Source organism: Mytilus galloprovincialis, chromosome 8 (genome assembly GCF_965363235.1).
Source record: "Mytilus galloprovincialis chromosome 8, xbMytGall1.hap1.1, whole genome shotgun sequence".
NCBI classification, from domain to species: Eukaryota; Metazoa; Mollusca; class Bivalvia; order Mytilida; family Mytilidae; genus Mytilus; species Mytilus galloprovincialis.
The window spans coordinates 31,792,803-31,817,427 of record NC_134845.1 but is presented as its reverse complement, the minus strand read 5'-3'; the positions used below and the strand labels follow the sequence as shown (position 1 = coordinate 31,817,427).

Below are 24,625 nucleotides of genomic sequence, written 5' to 3'. Positions count from 1 at the left end.
TTGGATGTGAATTGATTAATACATATATATATATACTAGTATATAAACACTAGTCTGGGAAAACATAGTTGTAATTTGTGCTGTCAGGGCTAGGCAAAACTAACCAATGGAAATTCGAAAACCAGCTGACAATGACATGACAAAAAGAAAGGAAAAACGATAAAATGACAAACAGTTAAATAAAACACAACATAAAAAACAATGGACAGGATAACACGATTTACATGCATAATTTTTCTTTAAAATTACTATATTTTAATTATTTTTATCTTTTGTTGGTAATTATTTTCACAATTTGTTTTCTGAAATGTCATTTTTTTTAATACGTGATAGATAATAACACAAGTGAAAAGGGAAAGGCAATACGTTAAGCGAAGACAGATCGTACATAAATTGTTGCTGATTTCTTTGGTTTTGATAAGAAATAAAACATTAAAAATATTAATAATGATGTTTTTTCACCTTTATTGAAAATATTTAACTAGTATATACATTTATTGTTCACAGTTGTCAAAAAGTTTTAATTCGAATTCTTGCAAGGGAATGCATTTGGATTCTAATTTTTAAATAAAAATGTGAACACACTTCAGTAGATTTTTTTTTTTCTTTTAAGGATTGACTTTCGTACGTTAATAATTACTACGGGTCTCCATCTTTTTTTTTCGAATAGTATACAGAGTCCTAACTTCATAGCAGGAACATCACATGGCATTAACAAATCTTAGTCAATACGATTATCTAGTGTATTGAAATCAATGCTAAATAACTTTTACAGTTACTGTGAAATTTCTAGTTTCTGTAAACGTACTGTTGAAAAATCATACACGCAAAATGAAAGGATCAATCCACTTTTCATTCGTAATCCTTTCAATATATAACAATTTGGTATAGTCTCCAAAATGCAATAAAGAAGTCTGTCATTATACCAAAATATAGCGTTTTGCATGAGACTAAGTGACAATAATTCATCTGAGTGTGCACGAAGAAGATATGATGTGTTTTGTTTTCTGAAAGGTACCCTCTCGTGATTTGGTCCGTCATTTGAAAAAATTCTAACACCAGGCTTGGACTTCTGTTAAACTGATTTTCATTGTGCGTCAGGAACCTCTGGTCTTTGTAAATCTTGTATGTATTTCTTTTAATTTTGGTTCATGTGTTTGTTTCGGAGTTTTACGTTAGTTGTAGTAGGACGTCCGTTTCCTCTTTTTCTTTAGTGGCTAGCTGAAGCCAACTTCAGTGTGCTGGTTTTTTCTCGCCGTGTTGAAGATCCCGCATTGGTGTTATTATGCATTGGCTATGTTTGTATTCTTGTCTATCCTTCTTGTCTATGTGCTTCGTCTATACGCTATTTAGTTTTTATTATTTTGACAAATTTGTTGCAAATGTAATAAAAATACAAGTGAGTGATTTTGCCAACTATAAATCCAGGTCACTTCACCGTTTTCTACATAAGAAAATGTCTATACAAAGTCAGGAATATGACACTTGTTTTTAGGTATTTCAATTATTTTGCCTTTTAGACATTTTTTTTTACATTTTTACCTATTATTTCTGTTTGTTTTGTTCCATTCTGGGACATAATTTATTACGAAATGCCATAGTTAGAGATAACGTTCCCAAGATGTGTTTCTAGGAGGTAAAGAATATCTCATAACTAGAAGGTTAACACAACAAAAATCTCTATAAATATAAAATTTCTGCCCAAAAGTGGCATGGTTTGGGAAACAGCTGTATTTTCAAAGAGCAATCCATAGTCATGTTAAATGAAAACAACTACGTATTATTGGACATACATTGTGAAATAACTCAGTATATTATTAAACAAGAATATACCTTTTAATATTTTTCTTATTCTTTGAAATGATACTTAAACATTTGATAAATCGACGGATACAAACCATACTATTGGTTTCGGAACATGTTGTTGAAAGAGTTTCAACCTGACTCAAAAAGTTAAATAAGTTCGACTTTTTTTTTATTATTTAATCAATAAATAGCTGGTATTACTGTGTTTTTTAAACATAACTTTCTTTTTTTTTCTACAAAAAACAAACAAAAAGGAATCCCCCTAAAATGTTATCCAACTAAAGAATAGTGAAGATGGTGATAAAAGGTACCAGGCTTGCGCGTTTCGCCTACATAAGACTCACAAGTGACGCTCAGATCAAAATAGCTATAAAGCCGAACAAGAAAATAGTTGAAGAACATTGGGGACCCATAATTCAATTACGGCTAAGGTAATCGTTGTCTGGGATAAGAAAATCCTTAGTATTTCGAAAAATCATACTGACCAGTTGCAGTTGTTAATTTCTGTGTCATTGTTGTCTCTTGTGGAGAGTTGTCCCATTGGCAATCATATCACATCTTCTTTTTTTATATTTTGTAAACACGAAATTAAACAGAAATGACAGTATCAGGTCCGTGTTAAAGACCGCACCTTGACCTATAATGGTTTACTTTTCAAATTTTAACTTGGATGGAGAGTTCTCTCATTGGCACTCGTACCACATCTTCCTTTATCTATTTTATTGAAATGCATATCAACACCGAAGTGCTGACTACTTGGCTGGTGATACACTCGGAGACGAAACGTTCACTAGCAGTGACATCGACCCAGTGGTGTAAATAGTTATCAAAGGTACCAGGCTTATAATTTTATACGCCAGACGCACGTTTCGTCTACAAGAGAATCATCAGTGACGCTCAGATTAAAATAGTTATAGAGCCAAACAAGTACAAAGTTGAAGAACATTGGGGATCCAAAATTCCTAAAAGTTCTGCCAACTACGGCTCAAGTAGTCTACACCTGTGATAAGAAAATCATTATTTGTTTGTAAAATTCAGACTTTTGTCAACAGGAAATTTAAAACAAAAATGACCATATACTTGATATTCATATCAACACCGAAGTGCTGACTACCAGCCTGGTGATAACTCCGGAAACGAAACGTCCACAAGCAGTGGCATGGACCCAGTGGTGTAAATAGTTATCAAAGGTACTAGGCTTATAATTTAATACGCCAGACGCGCGTTATGTTTAAATAAGACTCATCAGTGACGCTCAGATCAAAATAGTTATAAAACATTTTCTTAACCATGTGTTTTTGAATTTGCAAATGTTTGATCATTTTTAAAATTATCATATTAACAAGCAGTTGTTTTTATTAAATATGACTGGAAATTGATATTACAAATACTGGGTATACTCTCTGAATACCTGGGATCACCCCTGCTTTAAACTAGTTATTATTGCGGAATAGATTAAGGCTGTGTATAAAATATAATAACAAATAATGATTGAAAAAATGGAGGATATGTCCTTGGGACACAGATGATGCTCTCTGCTAAAACGGTAAAAGTGGCGCAACTCAAATTCGAACTTGATCTGTGTTTTATGGTAATAAGCATTATGATTAAGATTCATAACATTTGGGTGAAGTAAACTCAAGTTAGAGAACAGAAACTAATTTTTGCATGGACGGACGAGCTGGACGCACAAGGACAACACGTAATACCCCTCCGCGGGGACATAAAAACTCAATATGTCTTTGTATACACATGCTTCACCAATAATGAAATATCGAAATTTTACATAGCACCCAACTGCATAATAATATATATTTTGTTTCCCTCGAAGATAAAGCCACAAACAACATCGTCTTTGTGTGTTAATTTCATTACATACTCATACTTGATCAATAAAATTGAGAATGGAAATGGGGAATGTGCCAAAGAGACAACAACCCGACCATAGAGCAGACAACAGCAGAAGGTCACCAACAGGTCTTCAATGCAACGAGAAATTTCCGCACCTGGAGGCGTCCTTCAGCTGGCCCCTAAACAAATATATACTGGATCAGTGATAATGAACGCCATACTAAACTCCAAATTGAACACAAGAAACTAAAATTTAAAATAATACAAGACTAACAAAGACCAGAGGCTTCTGACTTGGGACAGGCGCAAAAATGCGGTGGGGTTAAACATGCATGAATATAAGGTATTGACAATTTACTTGGAAAATATACATACCTATACCCTTGAGCTTTCGACACCTACCAGAAAAGAAATACTGGTTACTTATGTGTTCTATGTTCCATTAGAATTTCAACCAAAGATGAAGAACTGTTCAGGATCGTCCTTCACTGTTTTTGGATACCAAAAATACACAAGTGACCTTACAAACAACGTTTTACAGTGCTGGGTATGCAAGTGATACACGAAAACCTCTTTCTCAATTATTAACATCAATTTTATCAGCAATCACTGCCGATATTCAAAGTTTAAGTGAAACTACCTACTTTAAATTCAGAAATTATTGCGATGTGTTTGTTATTGCGAAAACACGACAGGGTAATATAATTGCAATAATTTAAACTCGCATTTTGAAATTTTCTATATGAATTTAACAAATTGAAGATACTTCGCAATATCGTAAAAGTTAAAATTGCATTTTAGCCTAAAATGACAAAATCACAAAAATAATAAATGCATGCAATAATTTCTGAATTTATAGTATTCTAGAGGTAGCGTGAACCAGATGTGGATACTAACAAAATTACTGATAAAATTAAGAGAATATGGATTAATTCTTACGAATTGAAGATATTCATTATTGACCTCTGACCTTAATATAACAGAAATTAGAATAAAAGTACAGACAATTAGCTTTCGAATGATATAAAATATAACTAGATACAACCATTGTGTGGGAGAAAATGAGAGATTTTATTTACAGAATCAAGGCAAATTGGACACTTATTTTTCATTCAAAAGGTCATTTGACTATGAAAATTATTTAGATTTAAAGCACCCACAAAAACATTTGTTAACAAAATACAGACTTAGCAATCACTGTTTAAGAATAGAAACTGACAGACATGAACGAATTACCAATGTATGTGGTAAATAAGAAATATTACCTCGACATGAGAGGATATGTTTATATTGTAATACAAATTGTATTGAAAATGAAATGCACTTTCTTCTGGAATGCCCAATTTACAATAACCTCAGAAGAGATATCACTGATTATATAAAAAAATACCCCAGTTTAGATAGTTTAAATATAAATGATCTTTTTTCATGGATCATGATTAATGAAGATAGCAGATTTTTATCTATTTTATGTGCATACCTGGATAAAGGCCTGCAACTAAGAAAATCAGAAAATTAGTTAAATACTCTAAAATATATCAAAATTATCTCCCCTTGACCACTGATCCTTTCTTCATGCATTTGAATTTCAATTATTATTTTATGTTTCTTTAATCACTCTGTAATGTTTATGTCATGTTGTAATCAATGTTATGCTCTTAATGGGCCCTTTAATTTGGAAAATAAAAATATTGTATTGTATTGTATTGTATTGTATTGTATTAATTCGTTAGTCGAATGTTGGTTGGGTGCATTAAAATTGTTTTTTAAAATGTCACTCGCCTTATAATTGCGATAGGAAAAAAGTTAAGGAAGCAGATTTGGTGTAACATTATAAGGTAGATTGTAATGGTACATTTATAATACCGATGCCGAATATCAACTTTTAATATTTGATGGGCAAGGTATAGTGAGTGTTGTTGTCTGTACTAATACTTCGCAATGACTGGCGGTGTTGTTGTAGAAGTGCGAGCGGAAAACCTCAATCATGGATCAGAAATAATAATGAGTGTTATGGAAGTACTTTTAAAAACATTTTACAGATTCACGAAGTATTCGCTGGACAAACTTCATCAACGGACTTACAGCGCTTCTGATTATAACCCTGTCGTGAAGCTTATCTGTGTGTCTCATTGCGGTCTAAGCATCACTCGCAAAAGTCGTATTATTAAGCTTGAAAACGAGAGACGAAGTCGGGCGGGACAAGTGAAATTTCACACGTTATTATTACAGTAATAAGCAGGATACGGGAATTTGACAAAGCAATAAGAAGGATTCGGGATCTGATTCCCCTACCTCCAAACGATATCCTTTTGTCTAGCAGTGCAAATGTATTTGACTCCTATCTTATTTGACTAGGATTGTAAGTTTTCCTGCTGAAGGTGTTTGGTTCTCTACAGGCACTTCCGCAATCTTTAAAATCTATACTATTAAAAGAGAAGACCTCATTTTGTGTATCACTTCTCCTCCTCCCACAATGAATTAATCATCATGCCTCTGTGTTCTCTAGGTACCATGCATAGTCGCATTTGTCATCCATTCTTATGATTGTTCAGTTTTGATTAATTTGTGAGAAAAACGGTAAAACAAAGCATTCGTTTACCGTACTATTGTTTTTGTCATCAGACCGACTTTTAAGTCATACCAAGACTTCAGGTTTTAAACTTATAAACATAATTTTCATAATTGACAATTATTTTCGAGTTATTCTTCATGTATACTATGATTATACTCCAATGATTATGTATAGAGAGTCTCTATATAATATAGCCGTGATCGCCGTGGAGAAGAAACTTGGAATTGATAGTTAAAAGCTAATACACTTTATTTATAATATAATATAGAGTGGTTGGAGCATATTCGCCATGGACAAATTTTCGCCGTTTTGCTAAAAAAAAAAAAACTTTAAATATGTGTGCGTTTACCAAGGACTTGCCTAAATAGATGGTAAAGACTGTTTGTAATGTTCGAACGGTCGATATTCCTCTTTATCTAACCTCCTATACATTTCTAGGAATATGATTGGTTAAAAGCGTCCGCGTGAAGACCGTGTACATTCCATATTAGGTTAATAGGGAGGCGGGCCTTATTTTTTAATACACAGTTAGTAGTGGAGAAATGACTTTGGCACTATTTGATTTTATAAATGTATTAGAAGTTCTGTTTAAAGTTATATCAAGGTTGTTGATATTAAAGTGTTATTGTTGAAATTCGTTTTTAAAGTTGTGAAGACCAATGGAAGTAGGTTCTTTAAATTGAGCACTTCAACACTTTGATATAAAATTAAGATGTGGTATTATTGCAAATGATACAACTCTAGTCTAAATTCAACAAATAAAGATAGTAGGTAAGATAAATTCGTTACATAGTGTGCTAGTGACCTAATACGATATATATGGGGTCAGTAAATTCCATACAGGGTTCTTCGCTTTCACCCCATATGGAATTTACTGACCCCGTATATATCGTATTAGGTGACTAATACACTATGTAACGAATTTATCTTACCGACTATCTTTATTTGTTGAATTTAGACTAGAGTTGTATCATTTGCTTAATCATTAATTACAAACTTTCGTTTTAATTATATACCAGGATAATGAGGATGGTCATATCATACATTGTGGCGTAAATGTGTCCCTCTCGAACAATTTGATTTCCTCCATTTTTAGAAAAATTAACCAATGTTTTGAAGATAATTCCTTTATCAAACATTTTTTCATATAGTAAAACTTCTGAAACCTTCATAAAAAGTTCCAAAATATTTGAATGTAGGTCGGATGTAAGTGGAAATGAACGAATAAGGCGGCGAATATGGGTCACTCACTCGTAACAGAAACACGAAAATCATGGAATTTAACAGATAACAAAAACAAAAAAGGGAGAGGTCTTAAAATAATTGCCCCGTCTCCAAGTACCTATGACTTTTGATACCTTTTCTGAAATTCTCCAGACATAAAATCTTTTACAAAAAATCATCCCACAACAGTTTACATACTTTCAACCAAGCTCTTAATGCCCGCGATTTTGCGGGTGTGTTCTAGTTATAACTAAAAGTAGACAAACACATTAATATAGATATTTTATATTGAAGATATGATGATTCTTTGTACCATTTCCGTATCAAGTGCAAGGTATCTGTAAAAGAAAAATATATATTAGAATACTTTTTTTCAGCTTGCTTCACCCACCACATAAGTTATCCGTCATGTCCTAATCAGTCAAAATATATTTTATCATCTCTTTTTGAACATATCTTTACGAAATTTAGCAGGACATATATATAGCAGATATTGTACAAAAATGGCAAAAGACATGGATTTCAGAAGCAATCACCATTCAGTCTGATGAGCCTACTTTCATATAATAAAAGATTCTCTTAAGAATCTGAATCCAAATCGGTTATGTATTAAGGTGGATGCGAATAAAACGAGTAACTACTTCTTCTTAGTTGCTTCTTAAGCGATTGTAATTGTAAAACTCCCTTACGATGAATTTATCGATAATTTCCTCTGAATTTGTTTCTCATCATTTTTAAAACAACGAAAATTAACAGTTTTACAGCTGCGTTAACATACTTCGATGTTCAAACAATATGTTTATTTTTTGAATTAACAGCATAACAATAAAAAATTTAAAAGATGTGGTTTGCTTGCCAATACGGCAACTCTCCACAAGAGACCAGATGACACAGAAATTAACGACTATTATAGATCACCATACGGCCTTCAACAACATTTTGTGATTACATGTTGTTTTTTTTTTATAAAACTTTGCATCAACATGATTTCATGGGCAACTTGTGCTGAAAAAAAATTGGAAATTTGATAACAACTGATATCGGTATTTCCTATAAATGTTAAAATTCAAGCTGAAATAAAAACTTCTTGTTCGGTTTGAGACAAGGCTCCCTGTTAAAGGCCGTACTCAGACGTATACTTGTTAACTTTTATATATATATATTGTGTCTAGGATGGAGAGTTGCCTCACACACACACACACACACACTATCCTCTTATTTATATTTAAGATTGTAACCATGTGAATAAAATATATACTGTAACTAGAAAGTTGTTTCGATCCTTTTAACAACAAAATCAAAGAGTTGCAAAACTTCAAAAAAAAAAAACTGAGCATTAAATATCAAACACCAAAATGTGTAATCTATGACTTGTATATCATACACACACATATATCTGAATAAACACATTATGATGATTTAAAAGTGTTAATTAAGTTTCTCTAATTTTTGTGCTATAATCACATTTCTTGACGGGTGTGAGAAAAACATGTCTCCTCACTAGTGAACAATCTGTTCTCGTCAAACGATTGGTTGAAATTTAATTGTGACGTTAAATTTTCTTCTGAATTTTCTTATTGTAACGTCATGAAAGAAGGCGACCATGTCTGATGACGTCACATCAAAAGTACACAACTTTCCTCAAATCTTTGAGAAGGAAGGATAAAAATCATTAGAGAAACAGATTCCACCACTGTAAATGTGTATTATGATATTTCTCCACTTTCATCAGTTAAATCTTATTTTTTTTAAAAGCTCGGCAAGCCTCGCGCTTTAAATATTAAAATTTAACTGTCTCGATTGGAAAAATATCGTAATACACTTGTTGCAGTTATGGAATCTATATTTATTTCACTTAGTTATTTTGTGTATTTATACTTACAATTGGAACCTCGCATACAAATTGCTTTTTGTTATCACAGTCGACTTTTTTCCATTTCCTTTTGTCTTTTGAAGTTGCACTATATTCAATGTTTACGCAGAATTTATTAGTGGTAGTTTCGGCTCCGGCATTATCTCCAACTACAAAATTAATGAAAGTAATATCTCAAAATACATAAGTTAAATATTTTCTTCACAACTGCATCCGTTGACGTTGCAGTATTGTTCTGGAACTTAATTTTGTATTCAGATGAAATTTTGCATCCGTACATGTTTCATTTTAAAAAGAAACCTTGCAATTTCGGAAATATTGACAGGTTCTTATCCTTATCCGTAAATGTTAGAAAATTCAGTTACTTTCTCATAATTCAACTCTGATTATGTTATAAATAAAGATACGCAGCATAGCAAAATCATTATAAAACAATTGTATTTTTTTTTCTTCTGTGTGTTAAATTCTTTGAAACTAATTTAAGTAGATAATTAATATACCAGTATAAACGCTTTGATATGTGACACGAAGAAGTATTGGTTGTCAAGTAGGGTCATTGGACACATTTTTGACTAGATGCCCTAATGCTGACTGTGGCCAAGTTTAGTTAAACTTGTTTCAGGAGAAGACTTTTGTAAAAGATTACAAAAATTTACGTAAAAATGTTAAATTTGACTTTAAAGGGCAATAACTCCTTATGGGGTCAATTGACCATTTTGGTCATGTGACTTATTTGTATATCTTACTTTCCTGAACAGTATTGCTGTTTACAGTTCATCTCCGTCTCTAATAATATTCAAGATAATAACCAAAAACTGCAAAATTTCCTTAAAATTACTAATTCAGGGGCAGTAATCCAATAACGGCTTGTCTGATTCGTCCGAAAATTTAAGGACAGATAGATCTTAAACTGATGAACATATTTACCAATTGTTAAATTTGCCTTAAATGCGTTTTAGTTACAAAAATAATAAGTGAAAAAAATGGTTAAATTTGGTCCAGTAGTTTCAGAGGAGAAGATTTTTGTAAAAGTAAACGAGGACGGACGCCGGACGCCAAGTGATGAGAAAAGCTCATTTGGCCATTTGCTCCAACTGAGCTATAAAAAATGTAATACAATATCAGTGAACGCAGGTATTTAATAAGTTAAGCTGTTTCTTATTACCCACTAGTGGCCCCTTGATAATAATTAGTATGGTAAAATAAAGCATTGATGATATAACTATAAGAGAGGCAATAGATACCAGAGAGACATTCAAACACACACGGCAAAAGATACCAGAGAGAAAGATACCAGAGAGACATTCAAACACACAAGGCAAAAGATACCTGAGAGACATTCAAACACACAAAGCAAAAGATACCAGAGAGACATTCAAACACACTAGGCACAAGATACCAGAGAGACATTCAAACACATAAGGCAAAAGATACCAGAGAGAAAGATACCAGAGACATTCAAACACACAAGGCAAAAGTTACCAGAGAGACATTCAAACACACAAAGCAAAAGATACCAGTGAGACATTCAAACACACAAGGCAAAAGATACCAGAGAGACATTCAAACACACAAGGCAAAAGATACCAGAGAGACGCTCAAACACACAAGGCAAAAGATACCAGAGAGAAAGATACCAGAGAGACATTCAAACACATAAGGCAAAAGATACCAGAGAGACGCTCAAACACACAAGGCAAAATATACCAGAAAGACATTCAAACACACAAGGCAAAAGATACCAGAAAGACATTCAAACACATAAGGCAAAAGATACCAGAAAGACATTCAAACACACAAGGCAAAAGATACCAGAAAGACATTCAAGCACACAAGGCAAAAGATACCAGAGAGACATTCAAACACACAAGGCAAAAGATACCAGAGAGACGCTCAAACACACAAGGCAAAAGATACCAGAGAGACATTCAAACACACAAGGCACAAGATACACGAGAGACATTCAAACACATAAGGCAAAAGATACCAGAAAGACATTCAAACACACAAGGCAAAAGATACCAGAAAGACATTCAAACACAAAAGGCAAAAGATACCAGAGAGACGCTCAAACACACAAGGCAAAAGATACCAGAGAGACATTCAAACACACAAGGCACAAGATACACGAGAGACATTCAAACACATAAGGCACAAGATGCCAGTGAGACATTCAAACACACAAGGCACAAGATACCCGAGAGACATTTAAACACATAAGGCATAAGATACCAGAGAGACATTCAAACACACAAAGCAAAAGATACCAGTGAGACATTCAAACACACAAGACAAAAGATACCAGAGAGACATTCAAACACACAAGGCAAAAGATACCAGAGAGACGCTCAAACACACAAAGCAAAAGATACCAGAGAGAAAGATACCAGAGAGACATTCAAACACATAAGGCAAAAGATACCAGAAAGACATTCAAACACACAAGGCAAAAGATACCAGAAAGACATTCAAACACATAAGGCAAAAGATACCAGAAAGACATTCAAACACACAAGGCAAAAGATACCAGAAAGACATTCAAACACACAAGGCAAAAGATACCAGAGAGACATTCAAACACACAAGGCACAAGATACACGAGAGACATTCAAATACATAAGGCACAAGATACCAGAGAGACATTCAAACACACAAGGCACAAGATACCCGAGAGACATTTAAACACGTAAGGCACAAGATACCCGAGAGACATTCAAACACACAAGGCATAGATACCAGAGAGACGCTCAAACAAACAAGGCAAAAGATACCAGAGAGAAAGATACCAGAGAGACATTCAAACACATAAGGCAAAAGATACTAGAAAGACATTCAAACACACAAGGCAAAAGATACCAGAGAGACATTCAAACACACAAGGCACAAGGTACCCGAGACACATTCAAACACATACGGCAAAAACTACCTGAGAGACATTCAAACACACAAGGGAAAAGATACCAGAAAGACATTCAAACACACAAGGCAAAAGCTAGTAATTAAGATACCAGAGAGACATTCAAACACATAAGGCAAAAGATACCAGAGAGACGCTCAAACACACAAGGCAAAAGATACCAGAAAGACATTCAAACACACAAGGCACAAGATACCAGAGAGACATTCAAACACACAAGGCAAAAGATACCAGAGAGACGCTCAAACACACAAGGCAAAAGGTACCAGAAAGACATTCAAACACACAAGGCACAAGATACCAGAGACACATTCAAACACACAAGGCAAAAGATACCAGAGAGACGCTCAAACACACAAGGCAAAATATACCAGAGAGAAAGATACCAGAGAGACAGTCAAACACACAAGGCAAAAGATACCTGAGAGACATTCAAACACACAAGGCACAAGATACCAGAGAGACATTCAAACACACAAGGAAAAAGATACCAGAGAGACATTCAAACACACAAGGCAAAAGATACCAGAGAGAAAGATACCAGAGAGACATTCAAACACACAAGGCACAAGATACCCGAGAGACATTCAAACACACAAGGCAAAAGATACCAGAGAGACACTCAAACACACAAGGCAAAAGATACCAGAAAGACATTCAAACACACAAGGCACAAGATACCACAGAGACATTCAAACACACAAGGCAAAAGATACCAGAGAAATGCTCAAACACACAAGGCAAAATATACCAGAGAGAAAGATACCAGAGAGACATTCAAACACACAAGGCAAAAGATACCTGAGAGACATTCAAACACACAAAGCAAAAGATACCAGAGAGACACTCAAACACACAAGGCAAAAGATACCTGAGAGACATTCAAACACACAAAGCAAAAGATACCAGAGAGACACTCAAACACACAAGGCACAAGATACCAGAGAGACACTCAAACACACAAGGCAAAAGATACCAGAGAGACATTCAAACACACAAGGAAAAAGATACCAGAGAGACATTCAAACACACAAGGCAAAAGATACCAGAGAGAAAGATACCAGAGAGACATTCAAACAAATCAGGCAAAAGATACCAGAGAGACGCTCAAACACACAAGGCAAAAGATACCAGAGAGACATTCAAACACACAAGGCAAAAGATACCAGAGAGAAAGGTACCAGAGAGACATTCAAACACATAAGGCAAAATATACCTGAGAGACATTTAAACACACAAGGCAAAAGATACCCGAGAGACGCTCAAACACACAAGGCAAAAGATACCAGAGAGAAAGATACCAGAGAGACATTCAAACACATAAGGCAAAAGATACCAGAAAAACATTCAAACACACAAGGCAGAAGATACCAGAGAGACATTCAAACACACAAGGCAAAAGATACCAGCGAGACGCTCAAACACACAAGCAAAAGATACCAGAAAGACATTCAAACACAGAAGGAAAAAGATACCAGAGAGAAAAATACCCGAGAGACATTCAAACACACAAGGCAAAAGATACCAGAAAGACATTCAAACACACAAGGCACAATATACCAGAGAGACGCTCAAACACACAAGGCAAAAGATACCAGAGAGACGCTCAAACACACAAGGAAAAAGATACCAGAGAGACATTCAAACACACAAGGCAAAAGATACCAGAGAGAAAGATACCAGAGAGACATTCAAACACATAAGGCAAAAGAAACCAGAAAGACGCTCAAACACACAAGGCACAATATACCAGAGAGACGCTCAAACACACAAGGCAAAAGATACCAGAGAGACGCTCAAACACACAAGGAAAAAGATACCAGAGAGACATTCAAACACACAAGGCAAAAGATACCAGAGAGAAAGATACCAGAGAGACATTCAAACACATCAGGCAAAAGATACCAGAGAGACGCTCAAACACACAAGGCAAAAGATACCAGAGAGACATTCAAACACACAAGGCAAAAGATACCAGAGAGACATTCAAACGCACAAGGCACAAGATACCAGAGAGACACTCAAACACACAAGGCAAAAGATACCAGAGAGAAAGATACCAGAGAGACATTCAAACACACAAGGCACAAGATACCAGAGAGACGCTCAAACACACAAGGAAAAAGATAGCAGAGAGACATTCAAACACACAAGGCAAAAGATACCAGAGAGAAAGATACCAGAGAGACATTCAAACGCACAAGGCACAAGATACCAGAGAGACACTCAAACACACAAGGCAAAAGATACCAGAAAGACATTCAAACACATAAGGCAAAAGATACCAGAGAGACATTCAAACACACAAGGCACAAGATACCAGAGAGACGCTCAAACACACAAGGCAAAAGATACCAGAGAAACGCTCAAACACACAAGGCAAAAGATACCAGAGAGACATTCAAACACACAAGGCAAAAGATACAAGAGAGACATTCAAACACACAAGGCAAAAGATACCAGAAAGACACTCAAACACACAAGACAAAAGATACCAGAGAGACACTCAAACACACAAGGCAAAAGATACCAGTGAGACATTCAAACGCACAAGGCAAAAGATACCAGAGAGACACTCAAACACACAAGGCAAAAGATACCTGTGAGACATTCAAACACACAAGGCAAAAGATACAAGAGAGACACTCAAACACACAAGGCAAAAGATACCAGAGAGACACTCAAACACACAAGGCAAAAGATACCAGTGAGACATTCAAACGCACAAGGCAAAAGATACCAGAGAGACACTCAAACACACAAGGCAAAAGATACCTGTGAGACATTCAAACACACAAGGCAAAAGATACAAGAGAGACACTCAAACACACAAGGCAAAAGATACCAGAGAGACGCTCAAACACACAAGGCAAAAGATACCAGAGAGACACTCAAACACACAAGGCAAAAAATGCCAGTGAGACATTCAAACACACAAGGCAAAAGATACAAGAGAGACACTCAAACACACAAGGCAAAAGATACCAGAAAGACACTCAAGCACACAAGGCAAAAGATACCAGAGAGACATTCAAACACATAAGGCAAAAGATACCAGAGAGACACTCAAGCACACAAGGCAAAAGATACCAGAGAGACATTCAAACACATAAGGCAAAAGATACCAGAGAGACATTCAAACACACAAGGCAAAAATAAACTGAGATTGCAATGGTTAAAAAGAAAAAAGGCCAACAATAAAAGAATAGTACAAAAACACAACATAGAAAACTAAAGACTGAGCTACATAAACTACACTAAAATTTGCGGTGATCTTAGATGCTCCGAGGGAGTAAGCAGATCCTCCTTCACAAGAGCTATATATATACTTATATAGATATACTAATATATTTCGATAGCTAACAACACAATCAAACTACATTCAATTGAAAACTCTCAAGTTTTAACAACATTTGTATGAACATTCGTAAAATTGAACTGGATACCCCCTAATTGTTTTCTCTCGCAAAAGAAATTACAAAGCTAAAGCAGCACGTCCTGTTAGATTTATCAAATATATATGAGAGGGAGTTACTGGTACATATTCTAGTTTTCTCCCAATTAAGGGTTTACAGTTTCCGAAATAACGTAATTGATTGTAAAGTGTATGAATAGTTTGATGTATAATATCATACTTCTGATCTTGAATTTGAAAATCGAAAAATGATCTTTTGCATGGAAAAGTAAAACCGACCATATCTGGTGCGACAGCGTCTTAACTCTTTTGAATGCTATTAGACACACATACAACATACGGTTTTGCATTCCACAAGAACTGGGCTAAATCTAGACTCAAGCGGAAAGAAACGGCAATGCAATATTTTTCAGGATGATGTCTGACACAGACAACACGCGTTCCCTATCTTTTAAGTATAACTATGAATTATGGTTTACAATGCAATTTGTTCAGTGAACAATTATAATTTATATAATAACCTCCATAACTTGGTTTTTCTGGATCACATGTTCTTTTGGTACCTTCGCACTCGTACATTCTTTTGTTTTTCTTGTTACATCCTATTCTCAAAGTGATGGTACCTGCATAAAAAAAGAAAATATATAGTAGATTCAAATTTAAATTACATTAAATAAAATAACTTAACATTTAGCTTTTCTAATTAAAACAAAAGCTCCACTTTCCGATATCCATGTTTACAAAAGTTTCGTTTTTGATGTCGTTCCGTACCATCTTTTGTAAGGCTTTACTTGCAATTAACATTTTTTCACTGGAATGTGTTTTTTTCTGCGTTTAAACATCTTTTAAGGTAATCTTGGCATTGTTAACAATCGTGTTATTCTGTATGGGTAATGACAATGATGTATGTGATCTAAGGCATAGCCGGAATTTATAGTATTTTAAGCATGCTTTCATATCAATTTCAAGTACTTTAATTATAAGACAATTCTCCACAGTTTCACTAAATGATACAGATATTAACAACTATAATAGATCACTGTATGGCCTTTAACTTTGAGCGAAACCCATACCGCAAAGTCAGATATCAAAGACTTCGGAAATAACAAATGTAAAACAATTCAAACGAGAACAACTAACGGCTAATCAACGAGAAACAAATAATATGTAACACAGCAAACAAACACATGTTTTTTTATATCCTGTTATCTATTGTACACTAATTAACGACAAAAATTTGTACTAAAGTGTAATTGTCTGTTCTTTTGTGTTCTGTTTATTAATTCATTGATTTGAAATCTCAATATTGCTGTATAACCGAAGATATTCATCCTCTTGTACATTAGCACCACTACACAATTACTTTGAGTTTCTAATATCATTTTATTTTTTACATTCTAAAACCAAACTAGCAAAATGATTAAATGTGAAGAAACAAGAATGTGTCCATAGTTCACGGATGCCCCATCCACCCAATCATTTTCTATGTTCAGTGGACCGTGAAAATGGGGAAAATCTCTAATTTGGCATTAAAATAAGAAAGATCATGTCATATAGGGAACATGTGTATTAAGTTTCAAGTTGATTGGACTTCAACTTCATCAAAAACTACCTCGACCAAAAACTTTAACCTGAAGCGAGACAGACGGACGGACGGACCGTCGAACGAACGAACGAACGGACGCACAGACCAGAAAACATAATGCCCATAAATGGGGCATAAAAAAGCTTGGTAAACTCTTTTGATGCTAAATTTGTTGAAGGAGCTGAACAGTTCATGCATTTACATGTATAATCTTGATTCGAACAATATTTCATAAAAATAATTAAAACAAAACTTTCTAAAACTTGACAAACACTAAAGTAACGTTTAAGTCTCCTGTATTGCGCATTTTCACCTAACCATGTTGTCATAATCTTAGTATATCCTTACAGAAGGATCAAGGTGCCCGAGACAAAAATCTCGCGTTTATTGAATTAACTTTTTTTCCCTCATAAATATTGATCTTCTTATTCTATAGTCAAAGATTTTTCTTGAGGATGATGGTTCGATAAGGACAAAAATACATTATTCAGAGCTTAAATTGGTCTTTTCTGTTTAAATTTACGACTAATCGGTTAAGCAAAACCACCAAGAGCTTTTTACTATATATCCATATACTTATTATTTTAATACTGAATCAATCTGTAAATGCACATTGTCAGCAGTTTATATAAACCAAACTGATGTAGATAACCATATAAACATATATAATATATATAAATAAAACGATTACTTAGTTCGAGTTTCGAACGAACTGCCTCATCTTCAGCTAGGCTTTCAGGACACCACAGGATAGCATTCGGAGTTTTCGAACAGTCAGCCTAGAAAGTAAAACAAAAATCTTCAAAATGCATTGCTTCACTTAAATGTCATTGTCATTGTGAGCCGCGTCCTGAACTGCTGATGCACTCTCCTGATACAGAAAAGAGAAAGATGACATTTCTTATTCTCAAATATTGACTGTCAAACTGATTTTAAAGTGAAGAAACATAAAAAAAAAAAAAGTATACACAGGAGAGGTTTTGACAAAAAAGACCATTTTCAAACTTTGTTTATTAATGGTCCAATATTTTAAGAAGAAAGTCAAAAGATACCAAAGGAATACTCATACTTATAAATCAAAATATTCTTCAAAAATCGGAAAATGACGGAAATGCAGTCAGTACACAAACTACTATAATAGAAAACAAACGGAGAGTTGTCTCATTGGTACTCATACCACGTATTCGTATATCTAAACACTTAGCCACATGAACACAAACAAAAACCGGGGATGATCTAAGGTGGTCTAGAAAGGGCAAGCAGGATCCCTGGTTGCAACAGTCGTGTTACACATGTACATTTATAAGTAGACAAGCAGTCGGTACATATTTATATAGGTAACTTTCGATGAAAGATTGACAGGAATTTTGTTGTGAACATATCCGTCATCATCTGGGAAACAGATATACCATTTCGATTTTAATCTTCATTTGGTTTTTTATACAATATGCATAAAACAAAATTGGTTAATGTTTGGGTTTTTTTATCAATAAATTGCAATTAGTTTGAACTACTTTTTTTATATTTTTTCTAGTCCTATTTTTCACATAAACACAAATAATTTCTACCAACGTTACATGTACAATTACTTTCCTCTATGGTGGCATCCGAGTCAGCCCAGTTAGTTTAATTCAATCATTTTGGCTGAGAAGTAGGGCTTTCTATTATGTACCCAGCATCAATTTCACAAATATATCAAAATTAATGGTCGATTTCGCAAAGTTTCATAAAAGTTGTGTATTTATGCATGCAATACACAGTAAGTTTATTTTTGACCTAGTAGATTCAACTATTATAATAACATGGAATTTTTGAATGTTTAACCAAATTTTAAAATTACATTTAAAAAAATTACTCACACTGCATTAATATTATAGCAAATTAGAAGTAAATATTACAACATACGATAAATGGAATAACAAGAATTGTATCGGAAATGAATTCATGTTTTTCCTCTTCGGGATATGTACGAGATATAAGGGACAACAACCCGAACAATGAGCAGAAAACAGTCGAAGGTCACCAATGGGTCTTCAATTCAGCGGGAAAATCCCGCCCCCGGAGCCGTGCTTCACCTTGCCCCTAAACAAAAAATGTGTACTTGTTCAGTGATTATGGATGACATAATCAACTCCGAAATATATAAATGAACTAAAAATCAAAATAATACAAGACAAACAATGGCCAAGGGCCCCTGACTTGGGACAAAGGAAAGTAAAAACAAAATGACAATAATAAAGGACTACTAACAGTTACTGACATGCCAGCTCCAGAACTCAAATAAATTGATTAGTAATTTTAGTATACTTACGAAAGCCGCATCAAAAGTGGCTCGACCATTTCCACGTCGGAAACACTTAGAACTAACACTCGGATTAGGTAGCAGCATAAAACCATCAGGACAACGAGGAACACATGTAGCTGGAGTAGTAAAGTTATAGTTCAGTTTGTTAACAATCAATATACTTCTGTCATATTATGCATCAACATTAAAATGTATTATGCAAACTATTACTAAGTGTGTTATTAACATTGTCGAATGACTTATGCCTACTCTCATTATAATTCATAGCAGTAGTAGTAGTAGTAGGAGTAGTAGTAGTAGTAGTAGTAGCTAGAACTTAATGTACTTGAATAAAGGTTTTAAATTTGCTCGATTCAGAATTATTATTAAGTGACATGAAACACAAACACTATTAGCTGTTTTGTCTAGACTGGTGATTACAACAAACGAGTTCAGATATTGCTTAATTACACCATAAAATTGGTAATAAATGCTGAACAAAATTTTCTGTAAAAACTATAATTTTGGTTTTCATTCTTTCTATTGTGAAGGCATCGATTGATTTTATAATTTCTAGATTTTTTATCTGCGCAAAATTTTAATGAGGTCGAAAATGATATTCATAAAAGGGGTTTAAGAACATAAACAATACTCTATACTGTTCAGTTTTCTGGGTTGTGTTACTGTACTGTTTAACTTATGAACGGTATTCGGTTTTGCCTCGTTTAAGTTGTCTGTTTGTTTTCGACTTAGGAGTTTGAGTACACTTTGACATGCTTAATTTGCCTCTCGTCGATAACATTGAATTGCGAATGTGTGTGATATTACCATATATATGTCCCTTTAGCAGATCTTGCTCTATATGTGGCACCCGTCGTGTTGTTAACAAACTCGGTAATCGGTCAAATTGTGTAAGTCACATTTGAGGAGAAGAACATAGAATTAAGGTTATGACAATTTAAACATAAACACGTATTCCATAACGATAAACTAACTTAAAAATTTTGGAGGGAGGGTTTCCTCTTCACCAGTTGATAATCTTCCTTTGAATGCTTCCTTGCAAGCAGCAACCCTCTATCATAGAAATCACGATAGGAGATACACGTTTTGGAGTATCAACTGCGTGATGTATACTCCCTATGCAGGCGCTTCTTGAATTTGGAAGCATAGAGATTGAAAGTTCTCTTCTGGGTGCTACAAATCAATTCTTTTGTTGTAAAATGTGGTTTTCAACCGACCATCGTTGTATAATTCGAGTTTATAGGTTTCAATTATGATGGGAGAGATGTGTATGGAGGCTTTGATCACATAGTATGCTTACTTGTAGGTTTTACTGTAGTTGTGGATGTTGTTGTGGTAGTACTAGTTGTTGTTGTAGGGTTCATCCTCATCATCAACATCTCCATCAGAGTCCTCATCGTACCATCAGGCATTCTCGTTGGCATCATCATTACAAATAGGGGCAAGAAAAGGGGAAAAAATGAGCCTATACCTGTAGATCCTACACCTGTAAAATATATCGTTATACATAAGGTTTTTCATATATACAGATATGACGTAGTTGTCATTTGTTGATGTGGTTCATAAGTGTTTCTCGTTTCACGTTTTTATATAGATTAGACCGTTGGTTTTCCCATTTAAATGATTTTATACTAGTAATTTTGGGGTCCTTTATAGCTTGCTGTCCATTGTGAGGCAAAGCTCCGTGTTGAAGACTGTACTTTGAACTATAATGGTTAACATTTATAAATTTTGACTTGGATGGAGAGTTGTCTCATTGGCACTCATACCATATCTTCTTAAATCCTATGATAGTTGGTTTGGCAAAAGTTATTCCCTTTCATTTGCAAACACCACGAATTATAACATTTAAAGAGTAATTACATATTGCTGTACCTTCTTAATAGACTCCTGTCTGTGGATAAGTATATAAACTCATCATAAATACCAGGATTAAAATTTTATATTTACGCCAGACGTGCGTTTCGTCTACAAAAGTCTCATCAGTGACGCTCGAATCAAAAATGTTTAAAAGGCCAAATAGAGTATATGTTTTTACTTGAAGTTGCTTTTATTGATTTCCTTAGGTTTTCGTCTCAATGTCCAACAACCAAAATCGCCTATTGGCCATACTTTATAGATTTCTTTTTTTCTATTTATTCATGCTTTATGCTAAGGTATATGTAACAGATTTTTTTCTGCGAACTGATAAATTTACTTAGCTTTGCAAAATACATGAAGGTAGCATCAAGCTATTTTAATTTCACTTCCGTATATCAATGTATACGTACTTTTATGATAATCTATCGACAAATAAAATCCCCTAAATACTGAACTCACAATACACGAATGGATAACAAATGTTATATTCTTGACTTTGTACAGCCATTTTCTTATGTCGAGAAAGGTGAATAAAACCTGGTTTTACAGCTAGCTAAACCTCTCACTTGTATGACATTCGCATACTATTCAAAGTAACTGTTTGATATGCATATTTTGCTATGCATGACTATCATATTTAGTTCTATAAATTTATCGAAAATAGAAAAGTCTCATGTTAATTAATCTTACACTGGACTCACGAGAGAATATTTCATCTTTTTTCTCATTCTTTTGAATGCAATTGCAACATAAAGTCGTTAAATACTTTTATCGCACCGCGGGTAAATTATCACGTTTTGCTAGGTTTAACGCCGTCACGTGGTGACCCCCTATGAGACCTTATCGCACTGCGGGTAAAATATCACGTTGTGATTGTTTAACGCTGCCACGTGGTGACCCCCTTTAAGACCGTAGGGGTTAAGTAAATTTCATAGTGGGTTCATGACGCGTTAATGGTGACGTTATCTATTAATGTTGTTGTGTTTCATTGTTTATTTTTCAACATAACGCAGCAGAAAAAGTCCAGCGTGCGATAAATTCGTTATACGGTTAACTACTGACCTCTATGGATCCATAGGGATCAGTAGCGAACTATATAACTTATAGTAGGGGGCTAGTAAATTTTATAGGCGTTTCATGACGCGTTCATGGTGACGTCATCTATTAATGTTGTTGTGTTTCATTGGGTTTTTTTTCAACAAAACACAACACAAAAGGTTCAACATGCGATACATTTGGTAAACGGTTAACTACTGACCCCCTACAAACCATAGAGGGTGAATAAAATCCATAGGGGATTCGGCCGAACAGAAAATTATTTTCTATGTAGTCCATGCCAACCACTTTTTCTAACTCTACTAAACAGTATATGCACAATTAATTACCTGTTGTTCCTATCGGTTCGTAAATATCCTCAATCAGAAATAAGTCGTAGTTTTCACTGTTAAATGCGGGACGAAAAAGTGCCACCAGAAATACTAGTATCAAACAGCACACGGACTGTAAAAGAAAACAGAAATATTTGTTTTAAATATCAGCAAGTTTTGATCAAACGCTATCAGGGTTCATGTATGACAACTTATGATTTTAGGTTTCATTTTATTATATTTCGAATAATTGTAAGAGTTCTTGCAATTATTTTCTTAAATTGATATCCATTTGTTCATCTAACGTTTTTTTTTTTTAAATTGTAGATATACAATTTTTAACACAAAACATAAAGCAATAAAATCCAAAATCCAAAGTGTGATTTGTTTTCTTACAAAAAGTTTAGAAATCGTTCTTATATTTGATCAGGGACTGTTAACAACAGCTCTACTACAATATACTTTTTGTCATGCACAGCATTCTTTTAATCAAATAAACTTTCAAATGTAACACTGTTTGTTATGTTCATTATTCTGGAATAACGCAGCAAGGACATTACTTCCAAAATGAACTCTAAAATTGAGCTCACAATTGTAAAACGTTAGATGAATGATTTTAAAAAGTATGAATTAACGGTGTTTCCCTATACTGGACAAATCATGAACAATGTCTTTTGGTATCTTAGTTTCTATTTTGAATCTTTCTTTTTTTTTTACTTTTGACAATTCCGGGATACAAACTGAAACCGAGGGAAAGACATCAACTATAAGAGGTATAACAAAGAAACAACAGGAATACTGAAGTGCAACAAAATCAAACTTCAACATAAGTAGAAACTAACTATTTGATAACAACTGCCATATTCCTGACTTAGTACAGGTCATTTTAAGAACAAATGGTGGTTGAACCTGGTTTAATGGCTAGCTAAACCTCCCGCTTTATGACAAAGTTAAAAAAAATATCGCTAAAATGACTGCACTACGTGACAGAAATATAGCACAAACACATGCAAGAACAGTCATCAGATGAAACGCACAATCTAATAATTAAATTTAGTCGACTCAACGTGTCATCTGCAGACGAACAATGATCATATTCCTTCAAAGACAGACACCACAGGATATCACAAACATGGACGCGCTTAAGAATTATGTATACATGTTAGGAATTTATAATTACATGCAATCTCAAATTCTACACAATTTTTTCACAACACTCGTCCAAACGATTTTTATGAAAATGATGGTATTGAAAGGCAATTTCATAATGATTTGGACTACAAAGAAAATGTAATTGTCTAATATATATCTCCTCAAAATAATAATTTAACACCCTCTTTTATAAACGATTGTGGAAATATAATTTATGTAACCTTATTACCCCACAAAATATAAAAAAAAAAAATATTAAACTGTATGCATTACTTAATATAAAATTTTAATAACACACCTGATAGTGGAGACCCATCTTACAACTTAGTCAACAGCGATCTAAGTTGCACCGTCGAGATTCTCCTTTTTGTACCCAAACTAAATAACACTACATATGCTGAACTTACTAATTGCCGAAAACCATATTCTATCATGATACAACTTTGCACCTGACATTTAACATCTGCACTGGAAAACATTGAAAAAACAAGACATTTTATATTTACATGTCCATGGGAATCATTTTATACACAAGAGGCGACTAGACATGATGTATTCAAAAAATTAAAACTACTTATAATTTTCTAAATAAAGTATGTGATATAAAACATAAGATTCGGTATGAGAGCAAATTAGACAATTCTCAATTCAATTCACAATGTATAAAAAGGAAACAATTCTAGGTCACAAAGTAT

The 24,625-nt window shown here is 34.1% G+C and overlaps 1 protein-coding gene across 1 annotated transcript; it reads right to left on the bottom strand.

Annotated features, from left to right (window-relative positions):
* Positions 1–7,725: 7,725 nt before the first annotated feature.
* LOC143043004 (uncharacterized) lies at positions 7,726–24,404 on the bottom strand. Its single transcript, XM_076215501.1, has 9 exons — positions 24,338–24,404; positions 22,797–22,911; positions 20,852–21,037; positions 19,801–19,860; positions 19,615–19,667; positions 17,938–18,025; positions 16,183–16,284; positions 9,339–9,478; positions 7,726–7,794 (listed from the first exon to the last, which is right to left on the bottom strand). Exons 1-9 carry the CDS (start codon positions 24,362–24,364, stop codon positions 7,780–7,782), a joined length of 786 nt encoding a protein of 261 aa, XP_076071616.1. The 5' UTR covers positions 24,365–24,404; the 3' UTR covers positions 7,726–7,779.
* Positions 24,405–24,625: the final 221 nt, after the last annotated feature.